Here is a 19,915-nt window from a genome sequence, read left to right as displayed (position 1 = left end):
CTTTAAATTACTTTTTCTAACAGAAAGGTGCATGACTTTCTTAAATCTATTTTGTACTTTGTGTCTCTATGCCACATCTCATTGATATATTGCAAAATGCTATGGTTTTACATCACATAACTGTGTGTACAATGTACTGTGCATTTGACATACCTTGCTCACAGTAGGTACCAGTTGTTCCAAGAGGACAGTGACATGTGTAGCCATTAGGCAGTGGCACACAGGTACTGCCTTGCTGGCACAGATGTGGAGGATCATGCTCAGGTTCACACACTGACACAGTTTCTGTGCAAAATGCACCTTTCCATCCAGTGAGGCAGTCACAGCTACACAGGGCAAGTGAAATGAAAGAATGGAACAGTATTATCAAAAGAAATCAACATGTCAGTAGCAATCTAATCAAGACTTTCAAGTTTGGATACCTGTATTTAATAACGTGATCCAAAATGGTTAACAAAAAGGAGCAGTAACGAAGTTTGACACTGATTGTGCTGTAATCAAACCTCTCCTGATGGGAGAGAGTTTTTAAAGTCCTTGCCAGGAGTTCCAGAGACAAATGGGACTCTCAGCCTTCGCTGCTTCTTGATAGTTGTTTATTAAGTCTTATCAGAGAAACAGAGTCACTAGCGTGATCCAGACATAGCACAAAGCAGAGAATACAGGAGAAAGCCAAACTATCAAGATTACACTGCCTTTTTAAAGGTAAATCAACCAATGGTTATTAAAAATGTACACTATTTTTCCTTTTTACCAATTATTTAATAACACATCCAGGAACTGCGGAATTCTTCGTCCAATCATCCCAAACTACTTTTACTGCAGAATATGGAGTAATAGATGAAGAAGAAGAAGGTTTGGAGAACAACAACAATCCTCCATTTTGATAGGTTTTTTTGCTTTTATCTATTTACTACATTAACAAACCCAAAACCTCTATATTTTTCACCCAGTGACAATCTTACATAGTAGTCTATCACCTAATTTACAGTAGTGTATTTTCTAGTTCTTCTCTAAGAGTAGGCAGTTTTTTCCACAGACAGAAGTCAAAAGCTGTGTTGTTCAGGGGGGGTGAAACCCTTCAAAACAGGCAGAGAAATATTCTCTGCATTCTGGGTTCCCACAAAAGTCCTTAATTTAACTTTTTGGTATTTTCATTTTATTATAAAAGAAAAATGTACTTAATAGGAAACATTTTAAATATTAACATTACAATATTAACATCTGTAAAGAAAAAATAAAAGAGTTGCAGCTTTTGTGCGTGTGTTTTGCTCTACAAATAACTCCAAAAGGCCTTGGCTTTATAAAGTAGGAGTTAAAGCAGACATTAAAAGGGAAAGGTAAGCAGCAAAAAATAGTCATAAAAATAAAACCAGCATAAAGGAATTGCTAACAATTCGAATTTTTAGCTATTAACAGGAGCCTCTCAGCAACTGCCTATCACTTAGTCATTATTAATTTTCTAAATTCTTATAACTGGCATATCAGGTGTAGGTTTGTTGGAGCACTTGATGGAAAAGAGGATAGTGGATCTGACCATGAAAGAGGTGGCAATCTGGGTTTCATGTATCTATGATTGTAAATCTATACCATAAGTAAATTTTCTAAACTGACTGAATCTTTGGACTTGTTAATGTCTGACACTCTTTATGCCTTTCTTTCATCTAGGCTGGGGAACAAATGTAAAAATTTCACACTAACTTGTAAATTTAAAATTAGTATGAATTCTATAGAAATTTTTAAATACAGAATACACTTGGTATTGATGTTTAAAATACCCTCCTTACTAAATAGTTAAATATATTAGACCTATTTTTATTCTAGCATTTAGTATCACTTTATGATTAAAAAATTTTCCTCCTGAATAAAAACACTTATGGATTTTTCCCTGGAAGCTTTTTTTCCCAAGGCTAAGAATGAAAACTCATATATTTTGATTGGGTTTTGATTGGTTCATATTTTTTTGGTTTTTTGTTTTGTGCAAACTCTTGAATTTTTCTTTGCACCGACTGAACTACATATCCTCCATTAATCTGCCCACTGTTTCTGGGTAAAACATAATGAGGAGCCAGTGAAACCACTGTTTCACTAAACCTTCAGATCAGACAACATGTAAACAAAGCACAGCCAACAAACCCTTCAGAGTGATAAACAGCTATTTGGAATGAAGGGGAAAAGAGGACAGGACCTTGCAAAAGCAAAAACACCTCAATTCATCAAAGTCAGCACGAGAATGCTTTCTGTCCCAGCTATAAATGTTATGCTTTGATGCATGAAAGATACTGAGAAGGGGAAATGATTTAACTCCCTGAGTGCAAACAGCAGTGCCCCTTCCTTGTGCCATGAGGGAGGCTGCTGGAGCTGATGCTGCTGCTCTTGGGCATCACACATGAGGGTTTGTCCCCTTTCCCTGGCTTGTGTCTGCATATATCCATTTACATTTCTTTTAATTCTTGTCTTTTGTGACCTAAGAGAAGTCAGGCTTTTAAATTAACTGAAAATTATTTGCACAGAGCTGACCATGTTTGCTGGCCTACAGTGGCAATGGTCTATCAACAAATGAAGCCTATTTAATGCGCCTAAGCAAGTTCGACTGGTGTTGAGAAGCTTAGATCCAAAATTTCCTAATCTTTAAAGAGATAAAGGAAAAAGCAATGTTTCAAATCTTTTCCATCATGCAGCCTGCCATGCTGGTCTAGTTTTCTCTATATCTTCTTGACTTTGGTTGCTTGTCTTTCCAGACCAGGAGAGCCCAATAGCTTGCACTAGTGACTTGACTCTCAGGGATTTAAAGACTCACTCAAAATCACAAAATACCTCCAGGTGGAAGGGACTCATAGGGATCTTTGAATCCAACTCCCTGCTCCTTGCAGAACTACCTAAAAATAAATTGTATGACTAAGAGCATAATCCAGATGCTTCTTATATTTCTTTAGGTATAAGAGGTGAGATTCATTCTGAGATCAAGACAGTTAATTTTATGTTACATCAGGTGCCCAGCTGGCTTCCAGTTTCCCTAGAGGTACATGAGAGAGGCAGCTTTTGGCCAGGGAGACAAGTTTCTGACAGAGATCACTGAATGCTCAAGTTTAGGCAGTGGGAGCCTTGAGTAACTGCCTGAGCTCATATGCTAATCAGTGATGAACCAGTATGGAGAGGCAGTGGGGAAGTCGAGCAGAAAGTACTGCAGGTGTGGATATCTTGGCCTTAGCGGGCCAGAAGCCATGGGAATGGCAGACAAGTAATTGAAGGACTGAGTAGAAGGAACGTTATGTATTACACTGTGCTTTGCTTAAGAGAAATCATCAAAGATGGTAGTTAATCAATGTTGCTAGGAAACATGAATGTTGCTGTTTTCTACTAAGGTAGTGGAAAGTTTTCTCTGAAGGCTGTAAGAGTATATAAGCCATGCTGTAGAAACAATAAACGGCTTTTGCTTGCATAAAGCTACGTCCTGTCTCTCAATCACCGACAATCCAGTGGAAAGAGTCTCAGGAGCTGGAGCACTATCCATCCCACAAAACAGCACATGCATGACCCTAATGATAAAGCCCTGCATTCAATTGCCTCAACACAGACTAATGGTATTTGCCTCCTGATCCATGGTGTGTCTGAGAGATGTGTGAGCCAGCAGATAAGACAGAAGAACTGTGGAAGACTTGTGCTCCTCTGGAGTCCTCCTTTTCTGTGCTCCTATGAAGACCAGAAGAGTATCCCAGGACCTGTGCCATTAGAATGCCAGTGTTTAGACAACTGGAAAGGCCTGGATCTCCACTGACTGAGATAGGATCCTAGACATTTAGCTCACCGGGAGAAGGTTTATGTGTCTTAGAAGATAATGTCACTGCAAGACACTTTCCTATTTTCAGGCATTTTGAAGAACATGGATCAAATTAATTCTTCTATACTTGAGATACCAGTATCTCAGGAGCAACCCCCAAAATGTATTTTTTTTTTTTTTAAGAATATATTTTGGTGGGAAAGGATAGAAAGGCTTTCAAATACAACTTTGATAGTGTGTCTGAAAACTAGCTGTATAATCTTGAATCTCCTAGTTTTGCAAAGGACTCTTAATAGGATGCACTCCAGAGTATGTACAGGGCAAAGTCAGCCAGCTCAGGATGCAAAAGAAACTCACTTTCAATTCTGGAAATTCAAATACCACTTCAAGTTCTGACATATTCGTATTTAGGAAGAGCAAAGATGGTTTAATTTAATGGCTTTTTCTTGTTTGCTTCTTGTTAAATGCTTAACAGTGTCATGCAGTATTCATAGAATGGTTTTTCAGGTTTGAAGTCCCTCACCAAAGCCAAAATTAACTCTCAAACAAATAACACAGTTTCTACATAACCAAGGACAACAAGTGTGTGTCACTGTTGGTTATGAACCAAAACCCAAAAATTTTTACAAAAATTCAGGCAACATAAAAAAAATTCATGAAGAGTAATCTTACACATAAATTATATAAGAAATGTGTTTGTCACTACACAAAATCCTGATCAAACTAGAAGCATGTCTTGAACTTTGTAAGGAAATAACTAAAGGTCCTAAAGGATTTGCAAAGAATTGGAAAGTTTACTTAGATCCTAAACTAAACAAAACCCATTCTTCTACTAAATATAGAAAATATATTGTTTAAAATGTAATTTCAATGCTAACAAATATGGAATTTCCCACAGTTATGCAAATGTGGTGTCAAATCAAACAAGTATCTTATAGCAGAAAAGGAGGTTTTCAGGTCTGCACATTCTGATACCTGAATTTGGGATTCTATATGTAAGATGGGCATGTACTCAATGGAGATCAGAGGCTTAATTCATTTATCTAATTAGTTAGACCAACTGAGATTAGGCAGATGTTTAGTGACATCTGAAACTTCTTAGGGTATCTTGTCGGACCTCCAACCACTTTTTCAGGAGGAACTGAAACATTTTTCAACATCATATAAGAATCTCAGATAGTGCAGGACATCTCAAATTCACATTGGCACGTATTGGCCCCATCAGGCTGCCCAGTCCACTGGAGATTTCTGGTTGTTGTTCTTGAATTTGTTTTGTAGCAGAACTGAGAGATGCTGAGGAAAGGAGGAGATCCATAAATAAGAGTGGTTTTAAATTCACACTGCGAAAAAACAGAGCATTAACAAAATACAGTCTATCTTCATGCTAGAAGGTAAAAATGGAGCCTGAAGAAAATGAGATTGGAAGACAATCAACTATGTCTAAACAAAGAAAATAATGGAATGCTGCAAAAATGTCCTATTTAATAAGGCAAATTGGATAAAAATTTTAGATAGCAAATTCACCCCCAAAACAGAAACTTGTATTGTTTTAAACCAAAACAATTAAACAGGTAAATGTCTTTTCCCTTACAGAGTATGAAAGTATGTCCTTGTGTTACAGATTGATTTCGTCCTTGCACTGCAAATTTATTTTAAGTGAATCTAGCCCAATAACGAGACTACAGCAGCTCCGTTTATGGGGCACCCCACACATATGGGGTATGATTTAATTTCCGAAATCTGAGTGGATATTGCTCTTTGAAAGCTACAGAGTACTGAGAAATCCACATGAAGCTTGGAGATATGACAGAAAACTTATTCAAGTCCCAAGCTCTTCTGAAGCAGCAGCTGATGGCCAAACGTCTACCCAGGGGTGTCTAAAGTGACACTATGTGCTTACATTTAGCAGAGTGAATCCTCTCCATTTTGTCTGATGTTCTGTTCAAACAGCACACAAGATACACTTTTTTCTTACTTCACCACCAAGAAGTAGCCATAACACCTCACAGACAATCTTGTTATATGCAATTTTCTATTTTTTATGATTTTGTCCCATAAATAAAAGAGTAGGGGATATTATTGTCCCTTGAAAATTATATTTTTTATTTTATTATTCAAGTACTTCCCCTTTGTTTTGTTAAAACACAGCAGTTGTGCTCTGTTGCTGGCCAGAATGTAAAGATTAATGCAGCATATTTCTGTTTCTATTTAAATCAAAGCATTATCCCTATAGCAACTGAGTCTACAGCTTAACAGCACTGCACACTTTCTGGCAGGGTGGTGAAAGCAAGACATAAAAATAGCTCAAAACTGCAACTAAAACCTCTGGAGAGATCTCATTTCTGCAGAGAAAATATTTGAACACAAATCCAGTTCCCTCAAGGATTCTGCTCTTCAAAGGAACACAGATGATTTGAAAATAGAAAGAAGTTCCCTCTGAGAAAATATATTGAGAAAGTATTGACAGCTACTGTACTTTGACAGAAATTATTTGTAAGCTACATCCATGCCTCTTTGGCAATGCTTCACTTTTTCTGTGAGAGGAAAAAGTGACCATTACTGGTCCATGCATGCACATATACACAGTGTGAAGACCTAGCTGTCCTGAAATATGGGGACAGGAACAGAATTCAGTAGTAGGTCACTATAAATCGAATGCAAACAAGCAAACAAACTCCAGAAAAACCAAATCACACCACCACCCTTCTCCCCCTGATGCCCCCAAATTTTAGAATAATCCCTAAACTAATCTGGAATACGAGTTGTAATGATGAAAAAGAACATTGACTATAATACCAAGCTCACAATGTTTTTCTGTCACCAGCTGCCATTCTAGCCTGCCACCTGCTTTCCAAATGTGCTCTCGATGCTGCTGGTGGTGGTTCACCTTACAGATATGAAGGTGACTTAGCACAGCTGAGTAAATTGCTGAAGAAAGGATTAAGGTGGCGGGATGGGAGTGGGATGCTTCAGCCCACATTTATGAATTTTGTCTTGCAATTTTGGTTTTGTATCTCCTCTAATATGCTCATAAGGGGAAAGAGGGCCATTATCCTTTCTTGTTCCTCAGAAAGATCAAATGTCAAGGGTTTAACAGCTCTGGGAGGATCCTGCAAAGTGCAACAGTTGGGACATACAGCAATGCAACAATCAGAATGCAATCCCAAATTATGTTTTTTTAAAATGCTTCCTTCATTACTGTATTTAAGAGAATATAAATACACTCATAGGGGAAATGGGGATCAATCTGTGTGCTAATCTTGGGGTCAATTTTCCAAATTTCAGTACAAGCTTACTAGCTTTAGAAGCAGTTTTTTTTGTACCAGTTTTCTTACAGGTGAAGATTTGTGTCACTGGCAGAACAACCAATTACCATATAATTCTCTCTCCAATACAGAGTTAGCAGATTGTCTTTAGATTGACAGATATGCAAATGTTTTTCTTTGTAGCACACAGAACGACAGTTTTTTGTTGTTTTAAGAAGCATCATACACAAAGGCTCCACAGTGTAAAGCCTGTTTTCTCATTCTAATCTGTCTTGCTGTCTGCAATGTTTTCAGCCAGTATCTTAACAAGTTTTAAATCAGCACTTTTCTCTTTTTAAAAAAATTATGCAAATATTTGGAAATAAGTGAATATATGTGAAAGCACATAAGGGGAAGTGAGTATAATTAATCTTGGCAGATACTTTTAAAATAAAAAATGCTCATCAGCAAAGGTTTTACATCTGTGCTACAAAGTGTTTGAAAACAAGATTTATTACAATGGAAGTGTTGACACTCAATAGCAACTTGGAACTGCAAATGTACTTCCTTCTTCTGTGCTTTACAGCCTGGGCACTCAGCTCCATCTACACTGAGAGACAAGGCATGAAAGAGCAGAGACTCATCTTCTGGACTCATCCTCTGATGGCTGCCCCCTTTTATGCCATGGATCAGCCAGGTGAGCAGCTTATAGATGGACTGACATACTTCAAACAATGTTTGGACCTCCGACAGATTTAAACTGGCTCCGAACTTTGTGATGTTGGACAGTCAGTGGTTTACCTCACAAGGGTTTTTTTAATGGAAAATAATAATTTCCAGGAAAAAAAAAAGTTATCTATTTTTGCCCCATCAACCACATTTGGACATTAACACAGTCAAGCTCTCCTCTTCACTACTTCTTCTCTGCTATCCCAGCCGCTCACTTAGTTTTAAAAAAATGTCACACATCTAATTCTTCCTATGAATTTCCTAGTAAGTTTGGATGCCTGTGACTTCAGTGGAGCAGAACCAGCCCATGGAATTTCTTAAAAAAATTCCCCAGAAACGGTCCTAACATATTGTTAATATTTTAATATTTTAATGCGTTTGTCTAACTGAATGAACTTTTATCAGCTTTCTTTCTTTCTTATAGCCTCCTTCTGTTATGAACACACGAAAATAACCATAGTTATTAGTCTAGAGACAGTCTATGCTGTGTCTAAATATATATATATACACTTACTACACAGTAGACCCAGTTTCTATGCACTTCCCACCATTTCTGCATTTTATTAAACTGCATGGGGAATCTTCACATTGTCCAACACTGCGACCAGAATTGGGGTGTCCTTCTGGAGTTCCTGGTGATTTAAACCCTTGATTGAGGCTGGTGCGAACTTGAACATCAAAAATGCAACCTCAAAAGTAGAAAGAAAGAAAGAAATTAGCTTTAAAACAGATAGCAAAAGTCAAACCAAACCTAACAACAGAACAGTGTCAATCCTCAGTGAATGGGTTCCGCCAGAATATCTTTAGTGAACAGGCAACCATACCATCTACAGGAGAAAAAGGTAGGCCAGCTGCTTTCTGTTCAGGCAAATGAGTGGATGATCAGAAATCCTTCATTTAATGGTGGGTAAAACAAAAGAAATAATTTCTCAAGGAATAGACAGAATATAAAGTCAGTGACTAGGTGCAATTTTGTGTTTACACACTCATGCTCTTACAGGAATGCATCTATATCAGATAAAAGAAGTCACAAATCCCAAAAACACATAAAACACCAAAAAAAAAGAGAACAAAAACAAACCAGGAAAAACGAGAAGAATATACAGCAAGATCTGCTTAATATAAAATATAATACAATCCAGACAGCACCAAATAATAGAATGCAAGCAAGGAATGTGGACTTGAATTTCTGTAGGCTGAAAAGGACCCCTTCAGGTAATGACTCAAATTCTTCCCAAGTCCCTGGTACATGCAGATCATGTCACACATGACATTTTAAGGTCGATGTAGGCTGCTCCTTCAGGCCCTTAATCTCAAAAAATAATTTAAAAATGTAACATATACTAGTAAAGTAAACACTTCTGGGGCTGTAATAAAATTGTGACCTCACAATTTTATTATCAAACTTTTATTACTTTCCAGAACAGTACAGCTGCATGCAGACTACCACTGGGAAATGGTCCAAAGATTATTCTAAGCCCCTAAACACATCAAAGAATTGTTTAGGAAATCCATAATTGTCACAGACCAAATGTTTGTCAGGGAATATTGTAATAATTTATTTGTAAAGATGGTTGAGTGCCAGTCCCTGGATCTATGCTCTGATTTTCTTTTAATTTCATAATACCTTGGTATCCTGAGCAAAAAGAGGAGCTAAAGCTTCAGAGTGAAGCAGAGGTATTCCCTGCTTGCTACTTCCTAGCAGCTCCTGCTTAGCCTGTGAGCTTTCCATGGACTGCCCCTTTGCAGAGTCTTTGTCACAGGTGGTCAGCCTTATGGGTCCAGCTGAAGTCATGAGTATTTCTGAATCATGTTTATGGATCCATGTGCTTATTTCTATACTGAAAAACTGAAAATGATGCCACAGAGTATATATTTTTGGATCAAATCCTAAGTGACTTTTCAAAATATACCCCAGCATCCAAGTGATGTATAGTCACATTTAAAGGTAGCCTTAAGCACTTTTGAAATGTCATCCAGATTTATACATAAATATATATATAACTTCAAACTAAAAATCAGGTTTTAAACTACTTTAGTTATACTAGTACATAAATGTATTTGAAAATGCTCATACCTTTCTAAACCTGATTTATAGAATTTAGCTGAGACGTAGTGAATTCCCACAGTGACTGAAATCACAAGAAGGGCTGGTATTCAGCAGTGCATGCCAGAGGCTCTCTGCTTGATATTACAAGCAGGGAAAGGATATGATATGGAGATTGTAAGTAATCATTACACTGATTTTAAAAACATCATTTAATATGAGTTTTTGCACAATTCACTGAAATCACATAAGGAAAAGGCTTGCATCTGAAAAACCCAATGAATGTACAATGAGATTTTTTTATAGCCACATAATTTGTTTGGAACAAAATATAAGTAATATCTATAGCAAGATAACTATTTAACTACAGTTTCATGTAGTTGAAAGTAGCTTTCTTCAGCTATTTCTGTATTTCACACATTTTGTAGCTCTGTCTATATTGACATATAACTGTTAAATCAGAAACTCATAATAAGCAATTTAAAAATAACCTACTTTGATGATTATTTGCAATCTTTGTGTTATTGCTTTTTTGCTTTTTACAGGGTTGTTTTTTTAGGCCACCTTATGCTTGGTAAATCCTAACTAATGTTTCATCTCTTTATCAGTAGCAGATGAAGCATGTTCTGTTCTCCTAGATCTTGCTGGAGTGCTGAGAAAAAGCAGCCCAGAGCTCTGCGTAAACAATGGAAAGCACAGCGAGTCCCGAAGGACTTAAAGGTCATCATGGAAAATAAGCTGGCCTTTGTGTTGATGATTAGTTTAACTGTACCAACCACAGTTTAACTGTGCCATCTAGGTTAGAAACACTTTTTGAGCACTGGTAAACAAACCGTGTAACAGGTACAAGAGTGATTTGGCCCAGCTTTCTAAGTTCAACTGAATCTTTTATTTAATGAATCACAGCAGCAATTTGAGCCTGTTGTGGCAAGCACTATAAAACCTTCTGCAGAAGGATCAGCTGATGAATGTGCCTTCTTTCTGACCTGAATTCCCTTTGCTCCACCAGTTCTGGGCCCCTTTTAATGAGAGACTGCCAACTATTCTGAATAATGGAGAGGTTTTCTGACACAGCCAAGTCTGCAAGAGGAACTCAAAGTTCCCGACTTTGTGAGTTAAACTTGGCATGAGTCTGAACATCAGAGTTTTATGCAAGTAAACTGAAATCAGACACCAAGACTGTACACCCACAGATGGTATACTACCTTTTTGTTTGCAATCTTTTGAATTGTGACTCCTTAGACCACACCTGGCCCTTTCTATTACTGACCTCTTTTATCATCAATTTCTTTTATAGCTTTCACCCCAGTCTAGCAGAGCTCATAAACCACTAAAGAGCCACGAACAATGGATTAAGTAAACTTGATGGATTATCATATAATATATTACTTCACTACTCTGCTTTACTTTTTCTTTATTTCTTCTGATATATCCTTATCACACAAAGATTTTTTTTCCCATAATTTCTTGCTAGGATCCCTTACTTGCTTGTAAGCACTTGGTGCTAATTTGACTAAAAAGTACACAAAGCAGGCATTTTCAAGATGTACTAAAAATGCAGCAAGAATACTGACAGAAATAGACACATTGATAAAATATTTTCTATCTGAATGCAGTACTGAATTTACAGATTTCTTAAATCCTACCTATCCTAAAATGCTTTGCTTTCCCCCTGTTTTTCTTTGCTGTTTGTGAGTAGTGGGGTGTTGGTCTAAAAGATGGCCCCCACAGTGACTCCTCAGGACTTCTCAAAGCTGTGACCCAAACACCCAGAGGGCCTGTGTGGATCATACAGCACTGACTAAAAGCTAGTTCAGAACTCACTTTCCTTCTGTGACATCTGTGGTGCAGGAACATAAAGATAAGTAGTCTTTAACCCTGACAGGCTTGCAATGTATTCTAACTTATTATGAACTTAAGCTTTGACTGAAAGGCTATATTTGTATCTTTTTGGAACTCAACTGTGTTCTGGGTTTACTCCATGTTTAAAAAGTGACTGCAGTACCTGGAATTTTATTTACTTTGCAAAATCATTTATGTGAAGAGGTGGCTCTTTCAGCATGGAAGAGGTTCTTCAACATTTCAGATTTGTGGTAAGAGTTTCTTTAGCCTATTTACTCCTCCTTTTAATAGTATTTGCTGTCAAACATCAGATTACTTCTATAGCCATGCTTCATCCTGCTTATAAACAGGATCACAGGAACAATCAGTTGCTCCTCTTTCTTTGCTCCTCACTTATTTCTAGATGAAAGCCCTGTCTCTCCATCAATTGCATCTATGGCTAGAGACTGCATCCTGCAGTCATGACAGCACCAACCATGAAACCTCAGAACTCTCCCTCTTGTTTTGTCCCTGGCACCAGATTTCTCTCTGCCTCTCTCAGAGATGGAAGGGTTGGCAATTCAGCTGTATCTTCCAGCTTTTTCCAAATAATTCTCTGTCTCATTTTGTGTAGGTGAGTCATAGTGCTGTGTTGTACATGAAGATGAGTCAGTTGGTTTTATACTCCCATTTCAGATTGTCCATTAATGACCAGTCTGAGTCTCTTTGGCCACAAGACTTTCAGCCACCTACACCCCACATTTTACTTTTTAGATCATCTGCAGTGTGATCAGAAAACTCACAACGTACCTTAATTACACTGTTATAGGAAATGAAAAAAAGCTAAACAGTTAAGTAAACCCTCCCATTTATAAAAGGTTCCTGTAACCCCCCAAGGAGCCTCAAATTCAGATGAAGCACAACCTCAAAGTCCACATGAACTTGGCTGCTTCATCTGACCTCTACCTTTACCAGTTTCTTCACTCATAGGCACTCAAAGAAATTTTGCAAATTGCTTACAGTACCATCAAACATCCTTCAGCCTTTCAAAAGGATCTCTAGATGCTGATTCACATCCTAAATTAAAAATTCCACAACTTTTGATTATTAAATGACAATTTATTAAATAAATTTATTTTCAGTTTACTCCTCCTCTATGGAAATTACTTGAACAAATGCTAAAGGCATGCAGTTCAGGGAGGAAATGGTCTGAAACTGTAGTTGTACAGAGTAAAAATCGTAAATTATTGCACACTGACACTGGGGACATTTAGTCTGCAGCAGTATGGCTGGCCTCAATGTTTCTTCATCCAGTAGTGATTTCTTACAAAAGGAGAGGTACACTCTGGTATTAGAAGCAAAATGGTTTTAATAAATCATGTCTTTAAAAGCAGCCAACAGCAGGTTTCCAAAAGTCCGAGTGGTTTAATCAACTATGTGCTAGATAAATTTATCTTGGCTGTCACTTCCAGAGTTTCTTTGAGTTCCCTACAGCTGTAGATTGGCTGAAGTAAAATAGTTCACAATTTTCCTCTCTGTCAGTGGTATTGCAGTTCCCACTCTGGAAAAAGTCTATAGAGGTTTATTTCTGAACTTGAAGATCCTGAGAGCTGAAATTTGGGAGATTTCTGAGCTAGAAGAAAGATGCTGTAGATGCTGACTACTTAAGAAAATATCATAAGAAATTGGTCATAGGGAAGTGCAGATTCCTTGAAAGTCAGTGTGCTGACAGAGACAAGCTACTGCTGGGAACTGGAGCATGGAATGAATTAGCAAATGTAGTAGACTTAATACTGTAAATGATAGAGACAAAGAGAAAACTGTTTATGTGCTATGTTTGCCAAAATTTTGGAGTAAATACAAGAAATAGTATGGTAACTAACAGTACATGGACTTTCTGGTTTTTAAAAGATTATTCATACTGAATTTGTAGACATTTCGTCATTAGAATATATTTGGAACACGAGGAACCTGGAAAATTCACGTTTGTGGTTAAAGTGAAGCACCAGAGATTCCTATTGGTCACCCCTAACATTAGCATGTTTATAACACTCAAAAGTACTTCACATATTAAAGTATGAGTATTAAAATACTCACACAGACATTATGTTTTATGATATGCCAATTTGCAAGCTGCTAAGAGGCTATGAAAAGTATAACTATACAGTCCATACTTCCTGAAAAGACAGAGATGGATGAGATGTTAATTCATATGATATTCTGAGTGAAAAGTTGACTATAGGATATGAAATTGATTTTGAAGAAATTTCAGTGTAAGAAGAAAAAGTAATAGCTGGAAATTAAGCAGTTACATGGTCTTAATGGAAATGCAGAGTTTTAGTGTACGAAAGTGAGTTTTATTGCTATGCTTGCCTTTCATAATGTACCCTCACTTTCATAATTGAGAACTCAAACTCTGTTTTACTATTGTAAAATGTTTTCTTTTCAATCAAAAGGCTTTCCAGTGCTCAAAATGAATTGAAATTTTACCTCGCAAATATCAAGCACATTGTTTCTTTGGATGCAAAGAAGAAAAATAAAGTGTTATGAACAAGTCCTTTGCTTCACTGCTGATCTGATAGGAGCTGAAAACAGATTAACAAAGCTTCAAATATCACCTTTGAGGTAAAAATTATTATCTGCTAGATAAATATTTGCAAGAGGAATTAGTTAAGTCCTGTCTAGAGACCTAGATCATAATGCCAGGAAAAAACAAAAGATTTCTTTCAGAAAGAAATTTTCAGCATGAAAGATATTACCCAAACTAGCACTGCCCGTCACAGTGGGAGAAGAACCTAAACTACTCCAGAGAAAGAAAGCCCTTTTGAAGTGGTGCTGTAGAACAGGGACTCATAAGAAGAGATTACATGGCAAACATTACAATGGCAAACTTCCATTTTAGCAGAAACAGAAAGTATTAAAATTATTTAGCAAAGCCTCTTTTTGCATCATGGTTCCTTAGTTATTGTGGGATATGCCCAGCCCTTGCCCTGGAGGGATCTCTGCTGAGACAAGAGATTTCACAATCGCCCAGCAGGACTCCCTGAAAAGGCAGCCACTTCTTGGATCATGGCGAGGAAAGGCAGACCCACAATCCTTTGAGAGACACTATGCAGATCTTTCTGTAACCCACTGGTCTGTCCCAGACCCTCTGTAACCCATTGGTCCCCTGTATCCCTATAAAAGGAAGCCCCCTGGCTCTGTGGGGGAGAGAGCTCGTCCCTGGCTCTCCCCTTCGCTGGAGGGGACCAACAATAAAGCTGCCTCTGTGCGGAACCAGCCACACGGGCCTTCTCGTCTCTCTCTGGTCTGGTTTGGCCTGGAGGTGCCCTGCAGAGCTGAGCTGGAATCATGAGCTGACAATCACTAAAGAGCTGACAGCCTCTGCAAGGGCCCCTCTGCCAGCAGCTGAGAGGAAGACACTGGGCCTTGGGAAGGTGATTCCTTTCGGGACCATCTCTCTGGACCGGTCACCTCTTCCTGGGTCAGAGCTACTGACCCCATATCCAGCTGTAATAGTTATCATAGTGAAATAATGAAAAAGCCACAGGAAATTCAGCCAAGGAGGTTGTAGTTTGTTTCCTGGTAAGACAGAGATTGTTTCAGTTGCCTATGAAAGGAAGATCTAGAATCTGATGCATGTATTAAAAGGAATTGAAAATGATGTAAACTTTACCTTGAAAGCCATTCTTAAATCTGGGTCCCTTTGGTAGGAGTTCTGGAGTATACTCATGATAGCCTCCTAAATAAAACTGACTGAAGACATTGAGTCCAACCAGTCTCCCAGGAGAAGTGACTGTTTTATTCTTCTGATCATCCACCTTTCAACGAAACATTAATATTTGTTACAACAAAGGAATTTGCCTTTTTTTAGGAACTCCTAGTGAAGACAATCCTCCCAGCTTTACAGGGAAGCAGAAAAAAAAAATAAATTTTTCATATAAAATGTGAAAAGAGAACACTTCATCTAAAAGCTATCCTTCAATCCTTCTAAAGGAATTGCTTTTTTACCTTCAGCCAGCCTTTCTGGAGATTTCTGCCAAGATGGATGACATGAATATTGAGTGTCAGATCAAGTGGTTTGCTAATGATTGTTGCTGTGCCAGAACCTAGATTGTAGCTATATACCATTCTCCCATTACGGAGGCCTAACTCCAAGAAATCATCTCCATTCAGACCTGAAAAGACAAAAAAAAGGATAACTATTTATTCCAGGATTTAGTGAACGCCAGTGTGCAAGATATACTCCAAATCCACTGAGAAGTATGTTTAGCAAAATTTTAGCCAGGAAGGTTATCAGTTTCCTATATATTTCTAATATTCATGGTTTAACTTGTAAGATTATTTCCAGTATTCTTGTGGATTTAAAATAGAAACTGCAGAGATTTTAAACATTTATAGGCTTTTTGGAGCAAGATCTTTTTCATACTACAGTTAAGTTAGTGACATTGACAAAACCTGCCAACCCTGGTGGATTTAGCAGTCATTGCTGTTCCTTCCCCCTGGAACATGAATAAATTTTAAACTTTCTCTAAAATCTTAAAAAAAAAAAAAAAAAGAAATTTCAAGTTGCATGTGAGAATAGGCTCTGACTTAATCCTATTCCAGGATGCTTTCAAGAGCCTCAAAACCAAAGGCCACCTGTTGCTCTGAGGCAAGGGAAGTAACAGGGACATGGGTGTGAAGAAGCTCTAGCAGCTTCTGTCAAGCTCCTTCAGCTGCCCTTGACTCAACAGCACCTGGGGACTTTATTGCACCTGCCCCCAATTAAGATGGCTCTAGGATGTTCATTGATGGAATTTCCTTGGTCAGCCAAGTGCTTTAATTCTTTGAGCCTTCTTTACTTTCAGGTTAGAACTAATTAATTTGCCAGTTTGCCGTATATAATTTAATGTCTTTACATTTAAGGTTGCATGCTATAAGTGTTTGTGCTTTTAGTAACTCCAGTGTAAAATCTCATTTGAAGGATTTTAAGTCTGGCATAGAGCCCATGAGTGAGAGTTAAATTCCTGGACCTATTCCTGTTCATACAAATAAACACATTTTTACACTGGCATCATTAAAGAGAATTCAGTCTCTCTTCTCATGCATGCAAAAGAGGAACCACCATTGCTTAGACAAAACCTGATCAGCTTGTGTCTTTTTATCAATCCCAACCTTTCTTCAGCACACACATTTGGTATGGTAAAAGAACCAGGATATGAACAATGGTGAAAATGAAGAATGTTCTCACTCCTGCCTTAGGATGTCCTGAATCGAAATTCAAAGCCATCCATTTCTTTTCCCTACTCTCCTGGGAATTCAAGCAATTCAGTGCTCAATTTCATGCCTGTACACTGTATTTCATTTGATATTTTCTTCTGTTTTCATAAGGCTGTCTTATTTTGTATTTGTTCCAGGGAAGGTCTCCTCCTATTTGTTCTTCCAATGTCACATGGTGGCCCTTATTTCAAATGTGTCTCAATGCCCTTATTTCAAATGTGTCTTGATGCCCCTGTTTCAAATGCATGGGAAATTTTCTTCATTTGCAAAAGTTAAAGTAGGCTTTTCCCCAAGAAACAATGCTACTTATATTGTCCTCCCACTGAAGCTCTGTACACAGCTGCTTCACAGCCAAAACTGCCATATTTCCCTTATCTCTTATTCTGGAAGTGAACCTGCTGTACACTGTGCTTTTTCTATACAGAAGTTTGTTTTTTCTATAGAGTTACTATTTTGGTGCAATAGGAATATATAGAGAAAGAAAAGGAAATCCTTATTCCAAAGGATATGAATACATTGCCTCTGTAGAAAGTGTGCAGTTGCATCCAGCTGTATAGAACACGAACACTATTTATTTTTTATTACAATGATTTGTTCATGATTGAATGAAATTCCATTGCTTTTAGTTACACTGGCACATTACTGGTGAAGGACTTCCAAACTGAAAATAACAATTCTTTTTACTCAAGTTTCTATTTTCAGCAGTGTCTGCAATGTACTTCTGTGATCTGACCTGCAAAACTAGGGGAAGCACATGAAAGACAAACTGTTATTTAAAAGGGTTTCTGAACTTTTAAAATGCTTTTTCAGAATTAAAGTGTATTAAGGAAGTGCAACAGTGTCAGCACTCTACCAAACAGACTTGATTTGAAGTGAAAAAAATTGAAGTGAAGATAAGCATAGAATCATAGACTGTTGAGGGGTTGGAAGTGACCCCAAAGATTATCTAGTCCCAGCACCCACTGCCATAGGCAGGGACGCCATTGATTAGATCAGGTTGCTCAAGGCCTTATCCAACCTGGCCTTGAACTCTGTCAGGGTTGGGGCAGAATAAAATAATATTAATAGTCTGCATAAATGAGACAACTTTTAACTTTAACTATGTATTGGGACAGAATTTCACACTAACTCACAAGAGGTTAGCCATGAAATCGATGCCCATGGTTTGCCACCTACTCTTGCAGGTAGGGTGCTGCAAGAGAATGCTAACTAAAAGAAATGGGATGAAATGGAGAAAGGGGAAGATGCAAATTAAATATTAAAAATGCTTCCTTACTGGAAGATCACTGATTGTGAAAATCCTCATGCTCCTCCTGTTGAGAGCATTATTGTTCAATACTCAGTGAATTTTTAAAACAAGAGCACTTTCTTGGGGAAATAAGTGATATTCTCTTGGTAAGAAACTGCTTTCTGGTATTTCAAATGTGGGGTGCTCAGTCTCCCCAACAATTTAAACTAATGAGAAAATAGCAAATTTCCAACAGCATTTTACCATCACCTCATTGCTCTGTGCTTGTTGCTGTTGCCCTTGGCAGGAGCGCTGCTGCCCACCCATCGCTGGACATGGGGCTGCAGAAATGCCTGACTGCCGTACTGCAGTGTTCACACACACACAAATGATATGCAAAGTAATAAAAAGCCAGGTTTCTGCCTGACAACTGCATAATAAGCCCAGAATGCTAGTATTCTCATTAATAAAAATGACACCAGTAAGACCTTTTTTTTTAAACTCAGTTCAGCCAAATATGATTCCAAGAGCTACATTCCACAATGACTTCTGACAGTACAGGGTACACCCTGCAGGCAGGCCTTTGAGACAAATGTTAGTGCAATGTATCTTTTATATTTAAGCAAATTTTTTTTGTGTTCTCTTTTGATTATTGTAACTGAAAAAGAATCAGATTATTTCATACCACTGGTGTTCTATTTTTCATGTTTGCATTTTCTCCATCCTGAATAAAGACAGTGAATTAATTGGTATAATTTTTGTTTGGTTATACTTCCTACAATTGGAAATGTTTCAAACAGGTACTTGAAATTCAGTTCCCAAGGTTGCAGAAACATGACTGAATGTGGTGGCTCATTCATGTCATTGAAGAGAATGTTCTAGCACTTTCTTTGTGTTCGTATTACAACAGAGCTTCTTATAAAAATTTAATGATGCAGATACAGGCTTTTGAGTGCTCTTTTCTGAATGATTAGATGGAAAGGTTTTAGGTAATTTCAACTCTGTGTGCTGTTTCTACTCAGCTACCCAAAAAAGAAAGACAATATTTCATCCATCCACAAAAATAAATAATTAGTGAGTGAAAAGAAAAGCTGCCTGGGAGTGAACTGTAATAGCAAATGAAAGGAAAAGCTGCCTGCGAGTGAATGGCAACTGCCACAGAAATAAAACGTGGCATGGGGAGTTATACCTGGATGTAGTTAAAATAATGTGAATGTAGTTCAGTTAGCAGGATCAACCAGGTCTGACTGTGTCTTTTGCTGAAGTTTGGAAATAAAACTTAGCAAATTCTGATTTCCACACAGATAAAAGTAGAGTTTTAAATGCATTCAGAGTGGTTGATACCGATTTGTGTTAGGCTAATTTGGGTAAACAACCTGATAAATTAAGTACTAGGGTCTCATGGCACACTAAAGTGCAGTTGATTTGCTGAGCTGCACTAGCTAAATTTGACAGGATCTTTGCAAATGAAAAGCAGCAGACTTAATTATATCATAGATAAACTGCTGAGCTGTTCTAAGCTAACAAGTTTTAGTTTGCATTGCAATAGACTAACAGTCTGACTCCTGGAAGTCTGCCACAGGGAGAACGGAGAAGAAGCCCCAGAGGGTATAGGAACTTAAGTAAAGAAATTTAATAGAAGGGAAGACCTAAGAAAATATCAAATGTATTAACATAGCAAATGAAGACACCGTGTAAACCACTGATGTGATATCTTGCAATTGTTTTGTTAGATATATATGTAACTGCATAATGCCCCGCCAAAACTGATTTCTAATTATGCATTTTGGGAGCTCAGTATCTTA

The 19,915-nt window shown here is 37.7% G+C and overlaps 1 protein-coding gene across 1 annotated transcript in view; it reads right to left on the bottom strand.

Annotated features, from left to right (window-relative positions):
* The window catches only part of EYS (eyes shut homolog), a 750,542-nt gene that overhangs the window by 20,582 nt on the left and 710,045 nt on the right, over window positions 1-19,915 (bottom strand). Inside the window, exons 43-46 of the mRNA XM_069011357.1 lie at window positions 15,632-15,798; window positions 15,297-15,441; window positions 8,267-8,441; window positions 154-326 (exon numbers count right to left, since the gene is read on the bottom strand). Coding sequence (XP_068867458.1) covers window positions 154-326; window positions 8,267-8,441; window positions 15,297-15,441; window positions 15,632-15,798 — 660 coding nt within the window. The remainder of the gene's footprint in view (window positions 1-153; window positions 327-8,266; window positions 8,442-15,296; window positions 15,442-15,631; window positions 15,799-19,915) is intronic.

This window comes from Aphelocoma coerulescens, chromosome 3 (assembly GCF_041296385.1).
Source record: "Aphelocoma coerulescens isolate FSJ_1873_10779 chromosome 3, UR_Acoe_1.0, whole genome shotgun sequence".
NCBI classification, from domain to species: Eukaryota; Metazoa; Chordata; class Aves; order Passeriformes; family Corvidae; genus Aphelocoma; species Aphelocoma coerulescens.
This window is presented reverse-complemented; position numbering and strand designations above follow the sequence as displayed.